General features: G+C 43.2%; 1 protein-coding gene across 2 annotated transcripts in view; it reads right to left on the bottom strand.

Moving 5' to 3' along the window:
* LOC146776042 (fatty acyl-CoA hydrolase precursor, medium chain-like) overlaps positions 1–23161 on the bottom strand; it is a 762376-nt gene that overhangs the window by 625631 nt on the left and 113584 nt on the right. For both annotated transcript variants that reach the window (XM_085639201.1, XM_085639202.1), the window contains one exon: positions 17846–18050. In XM_085639201.1, the coding sequence (XP_085495327.1) occupies positions 17846–18050 (205 nt within the window). The remainder of the gene's footprint in view (positions 1–17845; positions 18051–23161) is intronic.

Raw genomic sequence — 23161 nt, 5'->3', positions numbered from 1 at the left:
CGACTCCAAAATATCGAGGTAAAAATATAGATATAAAAAACATAATAATTTATACATATACATAGATTTACGTAAAAATTATTTATTAACTACGTTCTTTATTTAATTTTCAAACTTTGAAATTATATAAAAATGATATATATATAAATATATATATATATATATATATATATATATATAAATAAAAAAAACATTCTATAATCAATTGAAACATGAAACTATTGAAAACAATTTGAACTAACATTTCCCAATACAATAAGTGCAAAGTGGGGAAAGTTTTGGATAGCAGAATAATTAAATTTACTATTCCAACTCAAGTGAGTACAATAGTAGGGAAAGTGTTGGATCGCGGAGGGGTAAATATTACTGTTCCCACTCCAAAGAGTGCAACAGTAGGGAAAGTGTTGGATAGCGGAGGGGTAAAAATTACCATTCCCACTCCAGTGAGTGCAAAAGTAGGGTAAGTGTTGGATAACAAAGGAATTAAATGTACTATTCCAACTCCAGTGAGTGCAACAGTATGGAAAATGTTGGATAGCGGAGGGGTAAAAATTACTATTCCCACTCCAAAGAGTGCAAAAGTAGGGAAAGTGTTGGATAGGGGAGGGGTAAAAATTACTATTCCCACTCCAAAGAGTGCAACAGTAGGGAAAGTGTTGGGTAGCAGAGGGGTAAAAATTACTATTCCTACTCCAATGAGTGCAAACGTAGGGTAAGTGTTGGATAGTGGAGGAATTAAATTTACTTTTCCAACTCCAGTGACTACAACAATAGGGAAAATTTTGGGTGGCAGAGGGGTAAAAATTACCATTCCCACTCCAGTGAGTGGAAAATTACGGTAAGTGTTGGATAGTGGAGGAATTACATTTGCCATTCCAACTCCAGTGAGTGCAACAGTAGGGAAAATGTTGGATAGCGGAGGGGTAAAAATTACTATTCCCACACCAGTAAGTTCAACAGTAGAGAAAGTTTTGGAATGCGAAGGGGCAAAAATGACTATTCCCAATCCAAAGAGTGTAACAATAGAGAAAGTGTTGGATAGCGGAGGGATACAAATTGCTATTCTCACTGCAGTGAGTGCAAAGTAGGGTATGTGTTGGATAGCAGCGGGATTAAATTTAGTATTCCAACTCCAGTGAGTGCAAAAGTAGAGAAGGTATTTGATAGCGGAGGGGTAAAAATTACATTTCCCATTCCAAAGAATGCAACAGTAGAGAAAATGTTGGATAGTGGAGGGCTAAAAAAATTACTAATGATACTTAAACAGTTGAAAAAACCCAAAAAATATTACAAAATTTAAAAAATCATAAATAAATATATATTTTAAAAATACAAATGTAAACATATTAAACATAAAAAAACACATATTATAATATTAATTACATATAACAAAAACCTACAAATAATATATCAAATAAATTAATAAATACATTTATAATCAATAAATATTTAAAAGTAGCAAATATTAACAAACAAAAATATTATGTAAAACATAAATGTATTTCTTTTATTTCATATCCTATAACACCAAAACACAAAACATGATGGATGGAATGTTGCACATTGGCAAAACATGCACCCCCAGTCACAGATCTGGGTTTAATCCATCGTTATTTTGCTCACCACGCCACCCCAGTTCAGACATGGCCATATGCAAATCAGTCTTGACCTTGTGCCTCATGGAAACAGTCCAGCCCGAACTGCCAAACCATGTCTTTCCTGGACCGGAATCAAGTATCCTAGGACCGGTTTCGGGGTTTCACCCCTCTTCAGCCAGGATAGCTTGACTCCAGTGGCGGAGTGAGCACGGGACCGACGTCTGGGCATACCCTTCCCACATAGGGCGAACAGCAAAACACACAACATGATGGACGGAATGTTGCACATTGGCAACACATTCACCCCCTGTCACAGATCTGGGTTTAATCCATCGTTATTTTGCTCACCACGCCACCCCAGTTCAGACATGGCCATATGCAAATCAGTCTTGACCTTGTGCCTCATGGGAACAGTCCAGCCCGAACTGCCAAACCATGTCTTCCCTGGACTGGAATCAAGCATCCTAGGATCGGTTTCGGGGTTTCACCCCTCTTCAGCCAGGATAGCTTGACTCCAGTGGCGGAGTGAGCACAGGACCCACGTCTGGGCATACCCTTCCCACATAGGGCGAACAGCAAAACACACAACATGATGGACGGAATGTTGCTCATTGGCAAAACATTCACCCCCAGTCACAGATCTGGGTTTAATCCATTGTTATTTTGCTCACAATGCCACCCCAGTTCAGACATGGCCATATGCAAATCAGTCTTGACCATGTGCCTCATGGGAACAGTCCAGCCCGAACTGCCAAACCATGTCTTCCCTGGACCGAAATCAAGCATCCTAGGACCGGTTTCGGGGTTTCACCCCTCTTCAGCCAGGATAGCTTGACTCCAGTGGCGGAGTGAGCACGGGACCGACGTCTGGGCATACCCTTCCCACATAGGACGAACAGAAAAAACACACAACATGATGGACGGAATGTTGCATATTGGCAAAACATTCACCCCCAGTCACAGATCTGGGTTTAATCCATCGTTATTTTGCTCACCCCGCCACCCCAGTTCAGACATGGCCATATGCAAATCAGTCTTGACCTTGTGCCTCATGGGAACAGTCCAGCCAGAACTGCCAAACCATGTCTTCCCTGGACCGGAATCATGCATCCTAGGACCGGTTTCAGGGTTTCACCCCTCTTCAGCCAGGATAGCTTGACTTCAGTGGCGGAGTGAGCACGGGACCCACGTCTGGGCATACCCTTCCCACATAGGGCGAACAGCAGAACACACAACATGATGGACGGAATGTTGCACATTGGCAAAACATTCACCCCGAGTCACAGATCTGGGTTTAATCCATCGTTATTTTGCTCACCACGCCACCCCAGTTCAGACATGGCCAAGGCCGAATCTTGCCATGCAGTAGAGCCGAATTCTGATCGAGTGAGTACGATGCACGATTTGGACAGCCTCAGTCTCAGAGATGAGACGGCTGTCGGAATCGGACTTTGGGGGCCTACCAGGTCTCCCTTCACCCGGGGCCATCCAAAACTGTCACAAGGGTGTGCCCACGGGTTTCCTCTATCCAGGCATGCGCAGTGTGACAGGCACCATGGGGTGCCCGACACAGGGTGTATGCTTGTCCCTACCCGCCCCTTTTTGCTATGGGAGCCTATGCACACATCTGTACACAGGCTCCCATAGATTTCAATCGGAGTCCGAGCGAACCAAGTCCGTAAGCATATGGCTGCATCGTATTTGCTCGTTCAGACTCCCGGAGTACGTTTCGTTCGGAAAGCCTTCCGGATCCAAGTTGTACGGAGGTCTTTCCTAACGAGAGCAGAATCGGGCCATAATTATTAATTCATCAATTAAAAATAATTTACTTCCCACCCTTCCCACCAATAAAAACTACCACACACAGAAATAATGAATTACACAATTACCAAAATTAATTAAAAATTGATTAATTAAAATGAATTAACAAACAATTATTAATTCATAAATTAAAAATAAATTTCTTTCCACCATTTACACCTATGAACACCACAACACACACCTAAATTTAATTACACAATTATCATAATTATTTACCAATTAATTAATTAAAATTAATAACATGCAATTATTAATTAATTAATAATAAATCCATTTACACATTTAATACTATAACATCTCAAATAAACAAATATTAATAAATAGAAATGAATCAATACATTAAATATAGTTAAGGTACTTCCCACCCTCTTCCCCTATAAACCCACAACCCGCTACAGAACTAAACAATGCAAAAATAAAAAATGAAAACATTAATACATTTCATATAACTAAATTACTTTCCACCCTATTCCCCTACAAACCAACAACCCTCTACGGAACTAAAAACACAAAACAAAAAAATTAAAAAAAATTAAAAAACAAAACAAATTACAAAAAAATAAAAATTATATAAATAAATCACTTCCCACCCTATTCCCCTATGAACCCACAACCCGCTATGGTACTAAAAGTGCAAAATGTAAAATATTTTGTTTTTTATAACTACTAAAAATATGACACATGTATTAAAAATACAAACCAATCTTTTACAAAAAAACATACATCACATAAATATAAAATATATACTTAAATACATAACAATAATAAAAAACGATGTTTTTAACAACTATACTTTTGCAAACGATATTAAACACTTTGATATTTTTAGAAATTATATTTCTTACCTTAAGTGGATATTCTTGACCACGATATTCTTGCTGTTGATATTCCTGACCCACTATATTAATGACTCGATATTTGTGCAACTCAATATTTTGTACTCAACATCCTGTCTCAGCACCGTTTTACATAAACGGTGCTCATACCAAGCTCAATTGAACAATTTGGAAAGGATGAAAGGCTGAATCAGTTTTTCTGGCCATCAATTCATCTGCAAAATTAATTCCCCAGAACCTAATCAATGGGCATCAGGGTACTAACTATGACCCTTGTTTGAGTCACCTCCCCACCCAACTCCAGGGATACCAGGGCCATGGGGTGGATAAAGACCTACCCCTGGGTCTATGTTACCCTACATACCTAACAGGTGTATAGCTCTGGGGAAGCCAGCCTTTCCACTACCATGGTCTGGCTGGCTCCAGTGTCCCTCAGAGCAGTGACCTGGACCCTATTCACCATGACCTTGTGAAAGTGACTACTCCTACCCTCAGAGATCAACAGTCTATCCTCTGAGTTCATCCCCCAATTAAGGGATTACTCACTCCCAAGGACATATTGGCCAACCGTGTACAGTTCCCACCATTGGTGTTTTCTTTAGACGCAGTTCCCCTACTTGTATCATAGATGAAAACAATCAAAGCAGCACCTCTGGAAATGGGGCGCCCTGAGCCACTGCCCACCAGAATCTCCCTTCTTCTCCTCAAAAGGGGCATGGGAACTCTTTCCTTCCCCTTGATCCTGTGACAAGCCTGTGTTTCCTTTAACCTCACCCTCACTCTGCAGGGGGAGAATCTTAACCACCCTTCTTTGGGTCACCTAAGGGTACCTTCTTGGACAGTCTGATGCTAACCCTGAGGTCCACCTCCTCAGCAAATGTCCTGGGGTCAGCAAGTCTTCTATCTACTACTGTTGACACAGCTCTGTAAAACAAGTATTGAGCATGTGCTCCCTCACAATCAGGTTGTATAGCCCAACAAATCATCTTATTTATCCCCTCACCCAGCCCTTCAGTGCCTTCCTAAACTAGAATAAGAAGTCCATCCAGGACTGGTTAAGGATTATGTTGCTGTTCCTGAACCTCTGTTAGTATTTCTCAGGGGTCTGCCCAAATTTGGTTAGAAGAATGGTTTCCATGAGGGTATGCTTGGTCCGGTCTGCTACCTCAAGGATAGGGAGTGTGTCCCTCCCCACCGTGGGCATGTACCACCACAAGCTACCACCCCAGTACTACTCTAGGATCTTGTTCACCTTTGCAGCTACCTCATACACTGAGATGAAATTATCAATATCACCTCCCGCTACACAGTTAGGCTCCATGTATTTTGGTATGTAGACCCTCACCTCTCCAGTGGGCAATGCTGGTATGTTTTCACTCATATTGCTGAACTCCTCTTGTTTGACTTTTATGTTCACCTCCTTTAGACTAAATTCATGGGTCATTCTCCTCTCTTTCATGGCCATCTTCTTCTTCTCCAAGGCTCTCTCAGCCTCAGCCTTCTTGTTTTCTAGTTTAACTTGGCCTGCTTCAGATTGCGGGTCCTCTCCTCTTTCCTGTCCTTCAGCTCCGCTGGGGTCAGGCCCTTGGCAGACACACTGCTCCCTGCTTCATCTTGGGCATCCCGGCCATCTGCTGGGTTTCAGGTGGGCTCTTCCTGCAGCTCAGGACCCTGACCTAGGTCCTCTCTCACATCATCCTTTGTTAGTACTCCCTCCTCCTTGTTACCATCATAATCATACTCTCCTCAGGCACACTGCCACATCTGCACCTCCTCAAAGGTTCTGAGGTCTACCTGGAGATCCAGTTTGGTAGCCTTTATGTCTGATTTCATCCCCCTTTGCGTGCAGAGTTTCAACAGCTCAGCTCTGCTGCGGTCATAACAGTTGCACAGCTCCATTTCCATGGTGAGGAGAAAAAAAGGAAGTTGGGGTACATAAATTATAAAAGAGCGAAAGCAGCCAATGGAAAACTGAGAAAGAATTTCAAAAAGGGTCACTCTGATGTCAAATTATTTATCTCGTATTTTTGTTAACACAAGTCACTGTATAACGCTGCACAAATACGAGATCCGGTCCAAATTGGGTTGCTGGTTGACTGTTGTGTGACCAGTCAAGCAACAGCCACAATACCTTTTAGGGTGAACTTTCTACATTTGGGTTTAATCTCTGAAATAGGAAGTTGAAAATCGCCAGTGGGACGTGAAAGAGGGCTGTACCCGAAGACAATTCCACAAGGCCAGATACCCCTTTTTGGAAAGGAAATACTGCTGTGGAGAAGAATGTAGAGGGAGAAGCCGTGAAGTCAATCCAACCAGGGATGCACCTCGGGAGGATATATGGACAGGTTGGTCCTGGTCTTCTCAGATCAGTTTTTGGTCAAACTTTTACTGAGTCCTCAGTTTTGGAATTTTGTGATCTGGACACCTTTCAAACCACAGCAAGATCCAGGGCTGGTGGGATATCTCTTGTGGGTCAGGACTCACTTAGACTTGGTCCAGGTGAGGGTAGAGTCTTTTGTGTCTCCGTGGCTCTGAACAGGAGACCAGTAAACTAGCACTTGGAGTCACTCTGGTAGTACTGGGTTTAGGTGAAGATGCAAAACAAATAGCAGGGCCGGTCTCTGAGGGTTTAAGGTGAGCTCCAACATCAAAGCAGTTCTTCTAGGTACAGGAAAGCAGTCTTGCAGAGTACACTACAGGTAACAGCAGCAGACAGTCTTCTGAGAGTCCTTCGGCAGGTCCAGGAGTAAACTGAAGAGTTGGTGTCTTAGGTCCCCTTTTTATAACCTTGTGCTCTTCTTTAAGAAGATGGGAGAAGCTTCTTGACAGTGACTTTGTATTGCATTGAATTTGATGACTCCCCTGTGACAATTTGTGTGTGTTAGGTCCATTGTGTGAGGGCAGAGCACTCCCTGTTCAGTTGCAAGTAAGGCTGTGCTCAGCTCTGCCGCTCACCCTGCCAGCAGATAGCCCATCAAGGCACACCTATACATGCAACATGCACAAATAGTGCTAAGGGTAGAAAAATACAAACTTTCTAAAAGTGACATTTTCAAAACTGTAATCAAAACCTGACTTTATCATTAAATATGTTTCTCATTACAATTCCAAAGACACTAAACATGAAATGGCTACCTGCCCCCAATTGGAAATTACAGCTAATTAAATGTAATAAGGAATCCCAAATGTTATCCTATGGGAGGGGTAGGCCTCAGAGTAGTGAAAAAGTAATGTATTTTTTCACTACCAGGACATGTTAAACTTAAAGGTACGTGTCAAACCTTTAAATTTCAGAGCACCCTATCATATGGGTTACCTAGGGCCTTCCTTAAGGGTGAGTTATGTGTAATAAAAGCGGAGCATAAGGCTTGGCAAGGTGGTTTAATTGGCAAGTCAACAAGGCAGTTTTTTTTGATAATCAAATTTTTTTATTGTTTCAGAATGAAGCTATAGTGAAAAAAACAATAAAAATCAAATGGTAACCAATTTGTTCCAATTAATCCGCCCGCCCAAAAAATAGTGGTTACAAAGATGTTTAGTCAGTTGTGGTTATATCCTCTCATACTGTGGTCAAACTATAATACTCCCACCATTTACCCCAAATATTGAGGAACTTCTGAGGACATCCTCTTACGATATAGATTGGTTCCTCTTGTATTGTTCAAGTAGTAGGCCTGCATGCCAAAGCACATGATCTACTCAACTCTTACTCGCTTACTCTAGACACCAACAAGATTACTCCGGGGCAAATTCAAGCCATTCACAGTACCCCGAACAGAGAACCCCCTCACAACCTTAGAGTCATAAATAATGACAACCTCATGTGAGTGAACATCATCCAGACTAACCCCATACACCGGTAGGACTTAAATGCATACTACTCAACTGCAGATCAGCCAGTAAACACGCCTCTGATATCTTCAACCTCATCCAACACAATGAGATAGACATCATCATCCTCACTGAAACTTGGCTTAATCCCTCTTCCACTCCTATCCTAGACCTCCTAGTGCCTCCAACCCATGACATAATTCATCTAGACAGAGCTATGAAGCTGGGCGATAGCTTAGCTTGTATACATCGGAGCACACTCTTGGTTTCCCACTCTGAGTCCTCCACGCGATCCTCCAGCGAATATATTTGTCTCAACATCTCAAATAACAACCTTTTGGTGTGCAAACTGCATACATTTTATCACCACCCGGGATACAATTTCTCCTTCATCAAACAATTAATGGAAATCATCTCTGGCAATGTCGATTCCATAATGTCCCAAATCTTCCTTGGTGATTTCAACCTTCACTGGTCTAACCCCAATGAGCAAGCTGTACCCTGCCTTAAATCATTCTTAAGTGATCATGAGTTGATTCAACATTGTGACCAGCCAACTCATAATAAAGGAGAAATTCTGGACCTCATCATCACCAAAGGACACACCATCACACTGGATACCATTACCCCTTGGGATTGGTCCGACCATCACTGCATCTTCTTTTATATTAACAGGGAGGTGTCCCTGAGGAAAGCTCAACCAATGAAATCAAAGATTTGGAAAAGGGACCTTAGATTTATCAATACAGCTGAGCTAGCAACCCACTGTATATATGCCCTCTCCTCCCAAGTTGACATGTGTGAGGTTCATGTACTCACTCCGGCAGGGTCTGGCAGGAAGGAGCTTGGCGTCACTGGTAGAGTGGATTGAGGGGGTAGTGGGGAGGAGGATGCACTACAACTCTACTTTCTCTAGCATCATGGATTCCATTACACCACTCCAACAAAAAAATGCCTCAACAAAAATATCCAAAACGTGGTTCAACAACAACTTAAACTCGGAACGCCGCAACCTTAGGGCAATTGAACAATTTTGGAGATCCAAACCATCCTTGGATCAGCTAAAAATCCTTAGATCGGTAAGGAGCTCCTATAACAAACATATCAAGAGCGCTAAGGCGGACTACTTGAGATCCCAAATTATTCAAGCCACTAATCGCCCCAAGAAACTTTTTGAACTGGTTAAACAACAATCAATGGAATCACCAAACCGCTCTGCCTCAGGAGTCAGCCCACCCTCATCCAATGAACAGCTGCTTTCTTTACTGAGAAATCAAGACTCATCAATACTGAGCTTGATTCTAAGAAGGCTCTTTTGCCATCCTATGGGTCTGTGTCCCCTCCATCCCTCTTAGAGTAGCAAGAGCCAATTAGCCTGAGCACCAAGAACAATGCCTCATGGGGCACCTTTACTCCTTTCGGTGTAAGAGACATTAACAAGATTCTTCAGAGTATTAACCCATCTAATCACTTCAGCGACCCGTGCCACCTTCCGTCTTCAAAGAAATCAAGAATGTTGTCATCCCCATCTGGACAAAGATTGTCAACACTTCACTGTCACAAGGTACGATCCTAGATTGCCTAAAAGCATCTCAGGTATCACCTATATATAAAAAAAACAACGCAGATAGTGCTGACCTTAACAACGTCCGCCTTCTCTCTAACATCCCCACTCTAGCCAAACTCCTAGGAAAATGCATCCAATCACAACGTTGCGCTCACATCAAGAATTTCCAACTACTGGACCAACATCAATCTGGCTTTCGGAGTGGGCACAGCACCGAATCGGCTCTCACTCACTTTATGGATGACATTTTAAAAATTCTTGGGTTTGACACTGTCAATCACGACAACCTCCTATTCATTTTGGAGCACAGAATGGGCCTTTCTGGTCTGGTGTTGCAATGGTTTTCATCCTTTCTCTACCACAGATCCCTAAGAGTCAAGGCGAACCACTCTCTCTCCCAGCCCTCACCAGTATTCATGGGGTCTCCAAAGAGTCCGCCCTATCTCCCATAATCTTCAACTTGTTCCTGGAACCATTAGCTAATGCACCAAATTCCACGAACATTCTCTTCCATATGTATGCGGATGACACACAACTTTATCTTAAAATCTCCTCTCCGGATAACCTCATATCACTCAAAACTACCCTAACGAATACTCAAAACTGGTTAACCGAGAACCACCTCCTGCTCAGCACCTCCAAAACAGAATTCCTTCTCATTTCTCCTCCGAAGCACATCTCCAAGTTAGACCTTTGGATGAACCACCTCACTGCCTTCAACTGCTCCCCCCTCATTATTGACTCATCCAAATCTCTCAGAATCACCCTGGACAAGCATCTGAACATGAAGAATCGTATTAACAAGGTGTGCAAGGGAGATAATCACCCAATGAGTCTACTCAGGAATCTCAAACCATTCCTTCCACAAGCTGACTTCAAGCAGGTGGTCCAAGCGCTTGTTTTGCCAAGGCTAGGCTAGGCTACACTCTGTGGCCTCCCCAAATATACCTTGGCCACACTAAGGGCTTCATTGAATGCTGCTGCCAGATTGGTTATGGGTACCAAAAAGAAATGTGCACATATCCCCAGTCCTAAAATCCCTAAATTGGTTGGCCTACGAAGCAACAATACAGCTAAAGATTGCCTGCCTGTCTCACAAAGCCCTCCACTTCAAAACCCCCAGTTATCTAGCTAAAAAGCTAGATAAATTATCCAGAGGTGGTAGACCTTCAAGAGGGGCTAGCTCTTTCCTCCTGAAACCACAGATTTTTCGCAAAAAGAGAACGTGTCACCGAGCTTTCTACGGCTCTGCTCCGAAGATCTGGAACTCTCTCCCACCGGAAGTACGCAGAATCTCCTCCGCGGTTGCTTTCAAATTGGAAGTTAAAAGATTCCTTATGAACAAGTTCTTACCTTAATTGGGCTGGGATCATCTGTTCTAATGTATTGTACTTCCACCTTTAAGCCCTGAGCTGGTTTCTATCCTTCTGTAATTAATCATTTGCTTCCCTCCAAGTTCGCTATGTACCAGTTATTGTCTTGTTCTCTGTTGACCCCTTTTGTAACTTTTTTGTTTGGTATTCTTATTTGATGCCTGAACTACAATGATTACCTTCCTTTCGTGTCAATTTTGAAACTCTCTGATATCCTTCAGGATCGTGTTTGCTCTATATAAAACTTTATAAATAAAATCATTTTTTAAATTACCTGGGGAGTCCTGTATGTAAGGTGTCAATTGTGTGATCGAATCAATCTGAAATGCGCTGAGATTACAAGTTCTCTGGGAACCATAAAAGACTCCAGGCACTCCGTATCCTCTAGATTTTCAATCCATCCCACCCATCTCCACTGAAGATGATCCAATCCTTTCGAGCATTACAGACTAAAGAATGGTATAGCTGGGAAATCACTCCAGACTCAGGCTGCTCATCGATAATCTAGCCTCTATGATCCAGTGCTAGTGTCAAAACACTTCCAATTGTGCTGTATGATCCAGCCAACACTCCCTCCAGAGGGGGGTCAGTTGGGTCAGGCTCTTATTCCAGTCAAGAAATCTATTGGGAGCATTTCATAACTGAAGACGGTCCTAATAAGTTGTGGGATAGAAAGCAGGATGGGCCTTCCATAGAGATAATGCATCAACCCATCCAGGCTGAGGTGAGCTAGTTCCAGCTGCTCTAACCTCCAGAAAGTCAACCATTGAAGATAAGGAATTAGGAGACCTAGTAACAAAGACAAACATATATTGCTCTTATACCTTTATTGTAGACTGAGCAGCAGCATCTGGCAAGAGCAACACATGGGAGTCTTAATTTTCCAGAGAAAGGAGCGGAGTTGTGCTTTAATTTTAGTAAACCAAGTGTCAAAGATAGGACGGTGAAAATTCTGGAGGATGAATTAAAAGTGCAGGAGTAGCATCATTTTTAGGTCTCGCCTTGCTATCGCGTAAGCGATTGCAAAGCGAGACTATAGAATACGGGTTTCAAAAGTGCTCCCAAAAAGCAGATTGCATGGCTATCACGCGCACAATCACGCGCATCGTGCCGCCATGCAATCCGCCTTTTGGGAGCACTTCAAAGGGTCCGCTCCCCCGCCCCCAAGCGCGCGCGCGCGCCACGCTCCGCCGGGCTTGTTTCAAGGAAGTAACTTCACGTGCGCTCGAGGTTCCCTAATTAGCAATGACCCGAGGCTCCCTCGAGCTGAGCCCTAGTATAATTAGCACACACGCTGCGCTACTTCCGCACTCAGCAGCACGACGTCTCCGGCTGCTGGGCTACAGGCACCCCTTTAATGCCCTGTCGCCTCGCCAAAGAAGTAAGTTCTATTATTTTTTTTTCAATTCTCTTTAATTTCTGTTTTATACATCTTTGTTTCTGTTTCCATCTCTCTTTTCTGCCTTCTGTCGTTTTTTCCTTCTGTCACCAGCCCTCTTTCTCCAACCTGTTTCTTGTATATTTTCTCTATTATTTTAATTTATCGCGTTTCCTTTCTCCATATTACATTTCATCCTCTCCTCTTCCCCTTAGAAATATTTCCTTTCTCCCCTCACCTTTCATCTTTACTTTCTTCTTCTATCCGCGCTCCTTTTCTCCAGTTTTCAGCACTCTCGCCTGTCTCTCTTCTACTTCGTCCTTTCTTCTCCCATATCCCCCTTCGCATTCTCTCACCTTGCTGTTTTTCTGTTCTCTCTCTCCCCACAACCTCTACCTTCACTCGCCCTCCCTCCTCTCATTCCCCACTCCCTCCCCCTCCTCCACACCCCTTTAGAGTGAGGGAAGCAGACGTTCCTTTGCCTGTATTCTGGCGGAGCTCCTGCCCCTCTCCCGCATTATATTCCATATTCAGAGATAAGTATCACTCTGACTTGTTTACATTTTGATTTTGGGGACTGCTTGCACCCGGATAGTGGGAGACCAGGCAGTATGTCACTACTCCCGGGAGGTGCTACTGCCGCCGTCAGGCTTCATTCACATAAAACATATGTCTGGGAGGTTTTGCGCGTGTTTACCATTGAACCCCAGCACTAAAATAAAAGCAGCCCGGGGTTGTGGTTACCCGCCAGGCACTGTCCTCATATAATCACACAACATTTGCACTGATTCCGTGATTCAGGAAGTGTCTCTATTTTTATACTATGTTTGAAAAAATCTGGATTACTTTATTTTCAAACGCTGGTCTTCGCATCGCCGAAAAGAAAAAAAGTCAATATTTGGTGGCTGTTGGGCGAACTTGCCATAGTGGCTTTTCAGAGCTTGCAGATCCCTGGCATGGGTGCACCATGCTCCTTTAAACTCCAGTGACTGGGGCGTGTTTACATTCTCATGCTTCAGACATGCACTCTCAGACGCCAGTGTTGTGGGGCTGGCGCAATGTTTTTGTACAGCGTGTGTGGGGATGTCCGACAATCCCACAAGCACCTCTCAAAGGAACGAGAGAGACCTGAACATTGCCAGGCATTTAAAATAAATTCTTGTCCTTGAATTATTGATAGTGCACAATTTAGAGTGATGAATATATGTTTCAAAGTTTGGAGCCACACTTTACAAATTAACATCTAAAAGGTACTCAGAAGTGCAATGATCTGATTTTATTATGTACTAAAGGAAACTAAATGCAAATAAAAACACCGACATCTTTAACGTTTCATATTGGCATCACTCAAATCCTCATTTATGCTGATACTTCTGAGCATTTAAAGCTGTTTTATCATTATGCAGTTCATTGATATCTTCAAATCTCTCTTCCCAAGGAAGAATTACTCGGGGATCTCAATTTTCCAAGGCCCATGGGTGTGTGGGTCATCCAGGACAGTGCTTTGCATCTGTGAATTGTAGTCCTGGTTTTATAATGGTCTAAATAGAATAGGCCCCAGAATACAATGCAAAAAGCCTTCGCTGGATGAGCTACTTGCGCATGTATCCAGAAAACTTGAGCACGCGGGACTTTGTGCATTTATGCTTCGAGAATTTCCTGTGCTTTTAAGGCAGATTTTACTTGGAATGACAAGGGACTGAGTAGGAAATGTTTGGGGACATTTGAGGAAAATAAAGCACCCAGTCTTCTTAAATTGAAAAAAGTTATTGAATAACAGTATATGTTGTATTTGACATTGTCCACCCCTCCCATTCCAAATCAAGGCATATGGTTTTAAGCCGAAGCGGAGTCTTATTACTTTGTCTGCAATTACAGCTTTACCATGTAACACGGCTCATGTAAGGTACGTTTTCCCCCTCATCCTCCACCTCCCTGCATTCTCTGCTCCCAAAACACCACAGAGACGGAGTTTAGCTGGTCATCCACTTGTGATTTTCCTGAAACTGGAATCAATCCACTACTCATTTATTTGACTATTGGTAATGTGTTCCTGGGCTCTGTGACCTCAAACCAAGCTTTTTTGGTATGGTTTCGGATCCTTCATTGTGCACTGGCACAGAAGGGTTGACGGGGCCAGAGGGACACTTTGGAATCCAGACATTGGGCCTGATTCCAGCAAGTGGCGTTTATTGATCAGGGTCTCTGTCTCTTTTGATGCTGCAAGCGGATGACTGCCTCTGGCATCAAGATAAACTACAGGAAACTCTACCCTGGCTGGTGTGAATCATTTTCTGGCATTTTGTGGGCACCTTTACACATCAAATGGATCAGATCAAGTGTTTCACCACTTTGTTGACCTCCGGATGTGGTCCTCTATATCCGTCTCTGATGCAACCCTCGCCAAGCAAATGCTTTCCGACATGAGACTCACTGCTGGCAGCTACTAATAAACTGGAAGCTCAAACCCCCACTTCCCATGCCATTGCTGATATGGGCAGCAAGATCCACATCAAATGCAGTGACAGACCTGACACACAAAGATACAGCGGAGGCGTTTTAACAGTGTGAGCCATACACCACACTGCTGCAGAAGCTCCACTGTCTAAGATCTTTTTGTGATTTGGTTATGTTGGGGATGTGTTTCTCAGTTCTAGATTGAACAGGGAATACTTTCTTCCATTCCAGCATTCATCATGGAAAAGGAGAAAATACTGATGTGAATAAGAGGAAACGATGCACAGCTTGACTGCTCTGCTAAGTATTTTGTAGTGAGCCAAAGTGTACTCTTTTTGCAAAAACGGCAGGTTGTGTGTTTTTGGAAGGCCGCTGGACAAGAGTTACAGAGGCAATACAGTTGCACAGAGAATAAGAGTACCCCGACCACTTGTTACAACAAGCATTGGCATAGCCAATAGGTCTCGCCTTTGGGACCTTATAAGTATTTAATTCTGCAGCACAATATCCCTGGTGCAACATCAACTATTGCATGGCTAAACACTTATAATGTCCCAAAAGCGAGACCTATTGGCTATGCCAATGCTTGTTATGAGTGTGATCTGGCCGAGAATGTTGAGGGCAAGGTAGGACCCGTTGGCAAGTCTGGTTTTACTTATACGAAGGCAGGGAGTGAAGTTAAGGGAGTGAGTGAGCTCAGGTATTGCTGTTATGTGGACACCTAAGCGCTTAAAGCTAAGGCATCAATTGGGATATCAGATTTCCAGCTAACCGCTGCAGTGTAATACTGCAAGGTCACTTCGAGTGATTTGCTTCAGATCGTCCTGAGGCTTCTTCGAAGAGATTTAGGATTTTGAGCATGCGTGGCCAGAAGTGGAAGGGTCAGTGAGGAAGAGAAGGTCATCATACACATGAAGGGCAAATCTATCCTCCATCAATTTGTTCTATATCCATCCCCACAGCCGAGCATCGCAGTGCACTGTGCGGGCTAGGGGCTCTATGGAAAGTGCAAAGAGGAGAGGGGATGGGGGACAACCCTGTCTGGTTCCGCATCAGACCAGAAATTTGTAGGGTATTACGCCATTGATAAGCGCTTGCACCAAAGGGTGGGAGAAGAGGAGACTCACCATCTGTCAGTTTAAAGCTGTGTTCAGGCTGCAAAGGCAGGCCTTGGACGCTTTATAATTGCTAATTAAGTGGGTGGCACAATAAGAGCTGTAGTTCCACTGGTAGCATTTAATTTACTGACATTAAGTATATAATATACCACTCTACAAGGGACTTATAAGTAAATTAAATATGTAATTCAGGTGTAAGCCAATCAAATCATGTTTAGAGGAGAGAGCACAAGCACTTCAGCACTGGTTAGCAGTGGTAAAGTGCACAGAGTCCTAAAGCCAACAAAAACGAAATCAACAAAAAGTTGAGGAACAAGGCAAAACGTTAGGGGGTGACCCTGCAGCGATGGCCAGGTCCAAGAGTCTGCATTTAATTAGTTAAATCCTAAATTGTAAGGTTACTTTACCAAATTGTATTCAATCTCTGCAATTTTATTGGTGTCTGAGTAAATAGCGAAGCTTCTTTGCTATTCCCATGGCTGCTGGACAAAAAATAAATGCTTTCTAGTTGGCGGCCGGGTGAACAGTGAAGCTTCTTTACTGTTTGCATGGCTGCTGGCCAATTAGTACATGATCTCTGCTATTTAATCGATGGCCGGGTAAACAGTGAGTATTCTGTGCAGTTTTCACAACCATTGTCCAAATTGTACATAATCTCTGCTATTTAGTCAGTGACTCGATAAATAGTGTTTTTTTTTTACTATTTGCATAGCTGTGGGCAAACGAAATCAACAAAAAGTTGAGGAACAAGGCAAAACGTTAGGGGGTGACCCTGCAGCGATGGCCAGGTCCAAGAGTCTGCATTTAATTAGTTAAATCCTAAATTGTAAGGTTACTTTACCAAATTGTATTCAATCTCTGCAATTTTATTGGTGTCTGAGTAAATAGCGAAGCTTCTTTGCTATTCCCATGGCTGCTGGACAAAAAATAAATGCTTTCTAGTTGGCGGCCGGGTGAACAGTGAAGCTTCTTTACTGTTTGCATGGCTGCTGGCCAATTAGTACATGATCTCTGCTATTTAATCGATGGCCGGGTAAACAGTGAGTATTCTGTGCAGTTTTCACAACCATTGTCCAAATTGTACATAATCTCTGCTATTTAGTCAGTGACTCGATAAATAGTGTTTTTTTTTTACTATTTGCATAGCTGTGGGCAAATAGTACCTAATCTCTTCTATTTATTCGGAGGCAGCAACCATGTAAATGGATGGAGAAATTCACTATTTTCCTGGCGGCCGGGTAAATAGCTAAAACTGAAATTAAAACAATAATGGTTAAATTGGCACATTCATTTGAATTTTCAGGGCTTCACTTTCTGTTTTTTCTATTTCTTTAAATCAACAATTAAATTGATAAGTCGGGAATTTGTGCGCTGCAATAGTTTCTTTGACGAGGTGCATAGCTCTTTTTATTTTTTACAAAGATTAGGAGTGAAAGCTCTGCTCCTTGAATATCGTTCAAGAATCAGCTACAAAGGTTTACCACAATTAAATGAGTTATTGAATTAATTTAAAATTGCTCATGTTTATCAGATTCCTGTGGCTGGTTTGTGGCTTGTAAGGTGACTGGGGAGAGTAGGAGGGATGAAGTGAGTGGCTGAACTGTATAAAATACTAATTGAAGGTATTCCAGACAACTAATAACTTGGAACCACTTTATCAAGCAGTGCAGACTACTTCCCTGGACAAAGAAATGCCTGACAGTGCATCCTGAAATATATAATTGTTTCGAAGATGGAGATGTTTCCAAGCTTTCTAAATATTCTCCCTTGCACAGTGTGTTAAAGGCTCTTTCATGGAGGGTAGCAGGGCCTTTCAAACCAGATTGAATATGGCTGACACATGACAATCAAGCATTGCTTTCTTACATTGGAGGGTAGGCCGTTGCCTCCCTGACATTGTTCCATGACTCAGGACGCTCTGGAGGAGAGAATCTCAATGCTCGAAGTGGGGGTTTTGCAAAGGGAACTCCAAGGAATGCATTAATAACGTTCTCTGTTCCCTTAACTCTAAGCTGTGTTCCTTCAACTTGACCATATTTTGTTGTCACCAGTGGGTGTTTATCCTCTTCTCCTGTGAAAAATGAAATCATAAATATTATACATTAAAGAACATGCAGTGCTTTTTTTTTTTTTAATAATTTTTTTATCTTTTTAACAGAGGGTACAAAAGCATTCCGAAAAAGAAAAATACGTACATATGTTAGCCAATAATCATGCTCGACAATATAAACAAGAATATCTGTGCATATATCTGTATACAAGGAGCCCCATAGTTTACTCAAAGCATGCCCATATGCGGTGAAATCTTTGCATTGAACTTACAGTTCTAGTTTTAACTAGTGCTCGTTCCTTTTCATAAATGTCTTTCATGAGAGCCAACCATTCAAAAAAAGTAGGAGGTTTAGACGAGATCCATTCTCTCGCAATGCAAAGACGGCAGCGACTAATACAATAGATACAAAGCTCCTAGTACCAAAATTATCACACTCCTTAAACCCCAACATGATCTCTTTAGTAGTGAAGGATATTTTAAGTCCTAAAAGTTGCCCGGCATATCTGATAACTTTCTCCCAAAAGTCTGATAACTTAGAGCAAGCGTAGAACATATGGAGAATATCTGCTGCCCTTTGGCCGCATGTGGGACAACATGTTCTATCCCCACCAGCACGACTAGATCCCTGTAATGATTGTTGTCATTTACTGATTCTCTCTGTAGTGTAATATAACATACAGATAGTACAAATTTGTTGCAACTTTAAATTAATAGAATGAGTAGATTTATTTAGCGTATCCAGAGCCAAAACTATCTCAGATATATCCATAGGTATACCAAGTGTCCGACTCCATTTACTAGCTAGATATCCGATATCAGAGCTTCCTAGGTGGCAGAGGTGGAAGTTGCAACAATTGCCGTTTTAAAAAGTAGTCTCTAATTTGCAAATATTTAAAGAATGACTGATGTGGGAGACCAAAAGAGGATTGCAAAGATGCAAAAGTGGAGAAACCACTATGATCATACAGCTGGCCCAATCTTTCTATTCCACATCTTGCCCAGCTGCGAGCAGTAAAATTGTGAAATATGCTCGGGAGAATTGGATTGTTCCATATGTTAAGATGACCATGCTGTGCAAGATCTTCGAGAAGGAGTGAAGAATAGTTGAGGATTTCATTCTATATGCAGACCATATCTCTAAGAGTCTTAAAACGGATTCTCTTATAGTAGTTAGGGTCATTGATCCTGTACAAAAACATTTGACTATCTGTGCCAAGTGCTAATACGAGACCAAAATATGGTTGTTTATCAATTAATAAGCTTTGTAAACACCCAGCAATTGCTGCCCACAAATAAAGTTTAAAATCGGGAAGTTGCAAACCTCCAAACTTATAGGGAAATTTAAGGAAGCGTATAGCACGACGTGCTTGCTTGTAGCTCCAAATAAAACTGCTGATTGCACCCTCAAGTTTTTGAAAAGAAATTGTTGGGGACCCTTATAGGAATAGCTCCAAACAAATACAGAAACTTAGGTAAAATTGTCATTTTAATTATATTAGTCCTGCCGGTAATAGTTATTGGAAGTTTATTCCAGCTCTCAAGTTTTTTTATGACCGAGTGCAGCAATGTTTCATAATTAAGTCTCCATATTTGCTAAATACTGACAGAGATCCGAACCCCTAAATATGGTACCACGGAGCAGCTTTCAGTTATAGGTGCTGGCGATTTAGAAGTGTGCAAAATCTGGGTTTTGTGTGAGTGAAGTTTATATCCCGAAAATCGACCAAATATTTTTGCATCTTCCTGGATGGCAATCAATGCTGTTGCTGATTCAGATGTAATGCAATATCAATCCGTGTACGCGATAGCCTTAAGTTGGTAGTTCCTGTTACTGAATGGGATGATATAAGTGTTCTGATTTAATGCTTTAATAAATGGCTCTATATATAAAGCAAACAGCAGGGGGGAAAGTGGACATCCCTGCCTTGTGCCACGCTGTATAGAAAATGAAGCAGAGTGCAAATTAGTATATGTAAGTTTAGCCTGTTGATTTACGTATAACGCACAAATCTATATAAAAAACAACCCTGTAAGCTGTTAGTAATCAATATCTTCCACAATGCATCCCATGCCACCCGATCAAATGCTTTCTCAGCATCTAACAAAACCATCCCCAAATTGAGAGATGTCTTGTTAGCAATATCAAAAGCTGTTATGGCTGTGTTAACATGTGCAGTAGTATCCCTACCGGTTTTAAACCCATGTTAGTGTTCAGAAACGAGGCAGGGCATATAAGGTGCCAATCGATTAGCAAGCACTTTGGCGAATATTTTTGCATCAGCATTGATGATAGATATTGGGCGATATGACCCACAATCATCCTCCGCCTTCCCTTTATTGATAAAAAAAACAATATTGGTCATATCTCAAGACTTAGGGGCTTCCATACATTCCCCAATCTGATGAATTACAGCATAAAGTAGCGAGAGAATAGAGCTTTTAAATAATTTTTAAAATTTCACTGGTATAGCATCATCCCCAGCAGCCTTGCCTGATGACAATGCAGCTATAGCAGATGAGATTTCTTCCTCAGTGTTAGAAATGGGATTTCTGGTTGGCTAAGGCTTGCGCCAAAGCCAGGCAGAAACCACCACTCCAGTCAGGGCAAGGGAGTTATACACTGATGATAACCCCTGCTCACCCCCTTGGTAGCTTGGCACGAGCAGTCAGGTGTATCCCAGAGGCAATGTGTAAAGCGTTTGCGCAACACACACACACAACAGCAAAACACTAGGCACACTACAAAAGAAACACCACACAAGGTTACATAATCACACATTTACACTATGCCAACAGGCACAGGCAATATTCACAAGGGATTATATACAGGACCAGGCCAATCGGGCCACAGTCAGAACCATCAGAACAGGTAAGTAACTGCAAAACACAACCAGTAACTACTGGTACAACAATGACTTCAGCATTATTACGTCAGGCATAAAACATATTAGGCCCAAACCTCCTAAGCATAAACACATTACGCAATAGGCCTCATAACCATAAACACATTAGACAATCCTCTCATAAGCAGAAATCACATTAGGCATAAATCAGGGCGTATAAATCACAGCAGGGGATAAGCATCACCAGCATTAAACCCAGTATACCCCAATCACACCCTAACATGACCCCCATGCCAACCGGTCGTTTCTAGGGCTCCAATGCCCTATGTCCAGCAAAGTCAGGGCTCAGTTGCCAATGCAGCGAAAACACAGGGTGCAGATGCGCTGGGGCATGGGGTGCAACTCATCCCTTTCTCAACAAAAGAACTGGCCCCCCCAAGTGTTGCAGCTGCCCACGGTCCGGCAGGGCAGCTGTGACCAAATGAAACACTGGCACCACAGTGCCCTGGTGAAGCTCCACTCCGGGACTTTGAAAAACAAATGCCCCCCAACGTTGGAGCAGCCTGCAATGGCGGGACCGCTTAGGCACTGTGCCTTGACTGGCACTATCAGCCAAGTGCCAATAAATGCCCCCAAGATGCAGCTGCCTGCAACCGTGGCACAGCTGTGAAGAACAGCGAAAGGTAGGTGTTACGCAGGAGCACTACGAGTGCCCCCAACTCAGCCCCCACTCACCTGGACTACTCTGGAGCCTCTGGTGGAACCAACGATGCACATGGGGCAGCCCATTCTAACCGGGCTGCTTTGGACGCTCCTCCGGTCTTGGGTGCACCCGCACCGGGGCCATCTCCTCTTTTTCTGGTGTGCACGGAGGCGGGGTAGGCTCCCACTCTTCAGCACAACTCTGACTCGCTCTTCTCTGGATCACAGGGGCGCGTGGTAGGCTCCCTTCCGCTTCTTTCTGCTCGAGGTGCACCCCACCCACAAACAGGCAGCTCTGCCTGGCTTCCGGGTCACTGACTCTTTCTTTTCTTCTTCTTCTCCTTCAGCTGTGGTAATACGGGGTAGGCTCCCATTTTGAATAAAGACACTTGTGGGGTGGGCGCCCGCTCAAAGGCACCCAACGCAGGGTAGCCACCCGCGGTTGAAGTATACAAAAATGCAGAAAATGCTGGGTGGGCACCCGCTCCCACCGGCAACCCGGTCCAAGAGTCCTTGGTGCTGGGGAGACCACAGCAGGGCGCAGCCAGCTAGGCCAGCACGCAGGGACCCCCAAGAAGCTGCAGCTGGGTCCCGCGGCAGTTCCTCCTGGCAGAGGGTCCCCTCCAAGTAAGCACAATCACAGAGCAACTTCATGGGGTCACAGCCCCTACATTTATACCACATTTTCCATAGTCTGTAGTACACGGCATGAGGGAACCAGATGCAACTGGTTCAGGGGGGAATTGGAGCAATTTGATTTCCAGGCTCCTCTTCCCCTTTGTCAGGTGGGGGCTCAGTGATTAGACACACCACAGGGGGTGGAGACAGCTTTGTACAATCTAGACAAGAAACTATTCAGGGTCATGGGATTACTCCTCCCACTACTTCCAATGCAGATGTCCTATTCAGCCTAGCGCTGACTACCCTGCCCCTCCTGGAGCCTCACACACCTCACCAGCCCCTGTCACTCAAAAGCAGCCATACATGCAATTCACATCAGGCAGGCAGACACATAGCACACAGAGATGCCAACTTCTAAAAGTGACATTTCTAAAATAGTCATAATAAATCTGCGCATACCATTGCGTAGCATTTATTATTACTATTTCAAACATACCAAACTTGACCACGCTGCTCCTCTCATATCAGGAATTACCACTGAAACATTTATCAGGGAATCCCCAATGCATTCCTATGGGAGGGCAGCCCCATAGTAGTGAGAAACAAAAATAGCTGTTTGTCACTACCAGGACATGTCACGCACTTAAGGTACATGTCCTATATTTTACCTACAATGCACCCTGCCCATAGGGCTAGCTAGGGCTTACCTTACGGGTGAGTGACATGTAGTAAAAGGGCGGTCATGGACATGGCACACACTTTAGGTGCCACGTCACAGCGGCAGTAACACTGCGTGCACAGGCCTGAGATAGGTTTGCAAGGCTACTTTGGTGTGTGGTGCCATTAGCGCTGCAAGCCCACCAGTAGCATTTAACTTACCAGCCCTGGGTATCTTGGATACCACTTTACAAGGGTCTAACAGGTAAATTAATAGGCCAAAGAGGTGTAGGCCAATCTTACCAC

The sequence above is a fragment of the Triturus cristatus genome, chromosome 12 (genome assembly GCF_964204655.1).
Source record: "Triturus cristatus chromosome 12, aTriCri1.1, whole genome shotgun sequence".
NCBI lineage: Eukaryota > Metazoa > Chordata > Amphibia > Caudata > Salamandridae > Triturus > Triturus cristatus.
The sequence above is the reverse complement of the archived record's forward strand: the minus strand, read 5'-3'. Positions and strand labels throughout refer to the sequence as shown.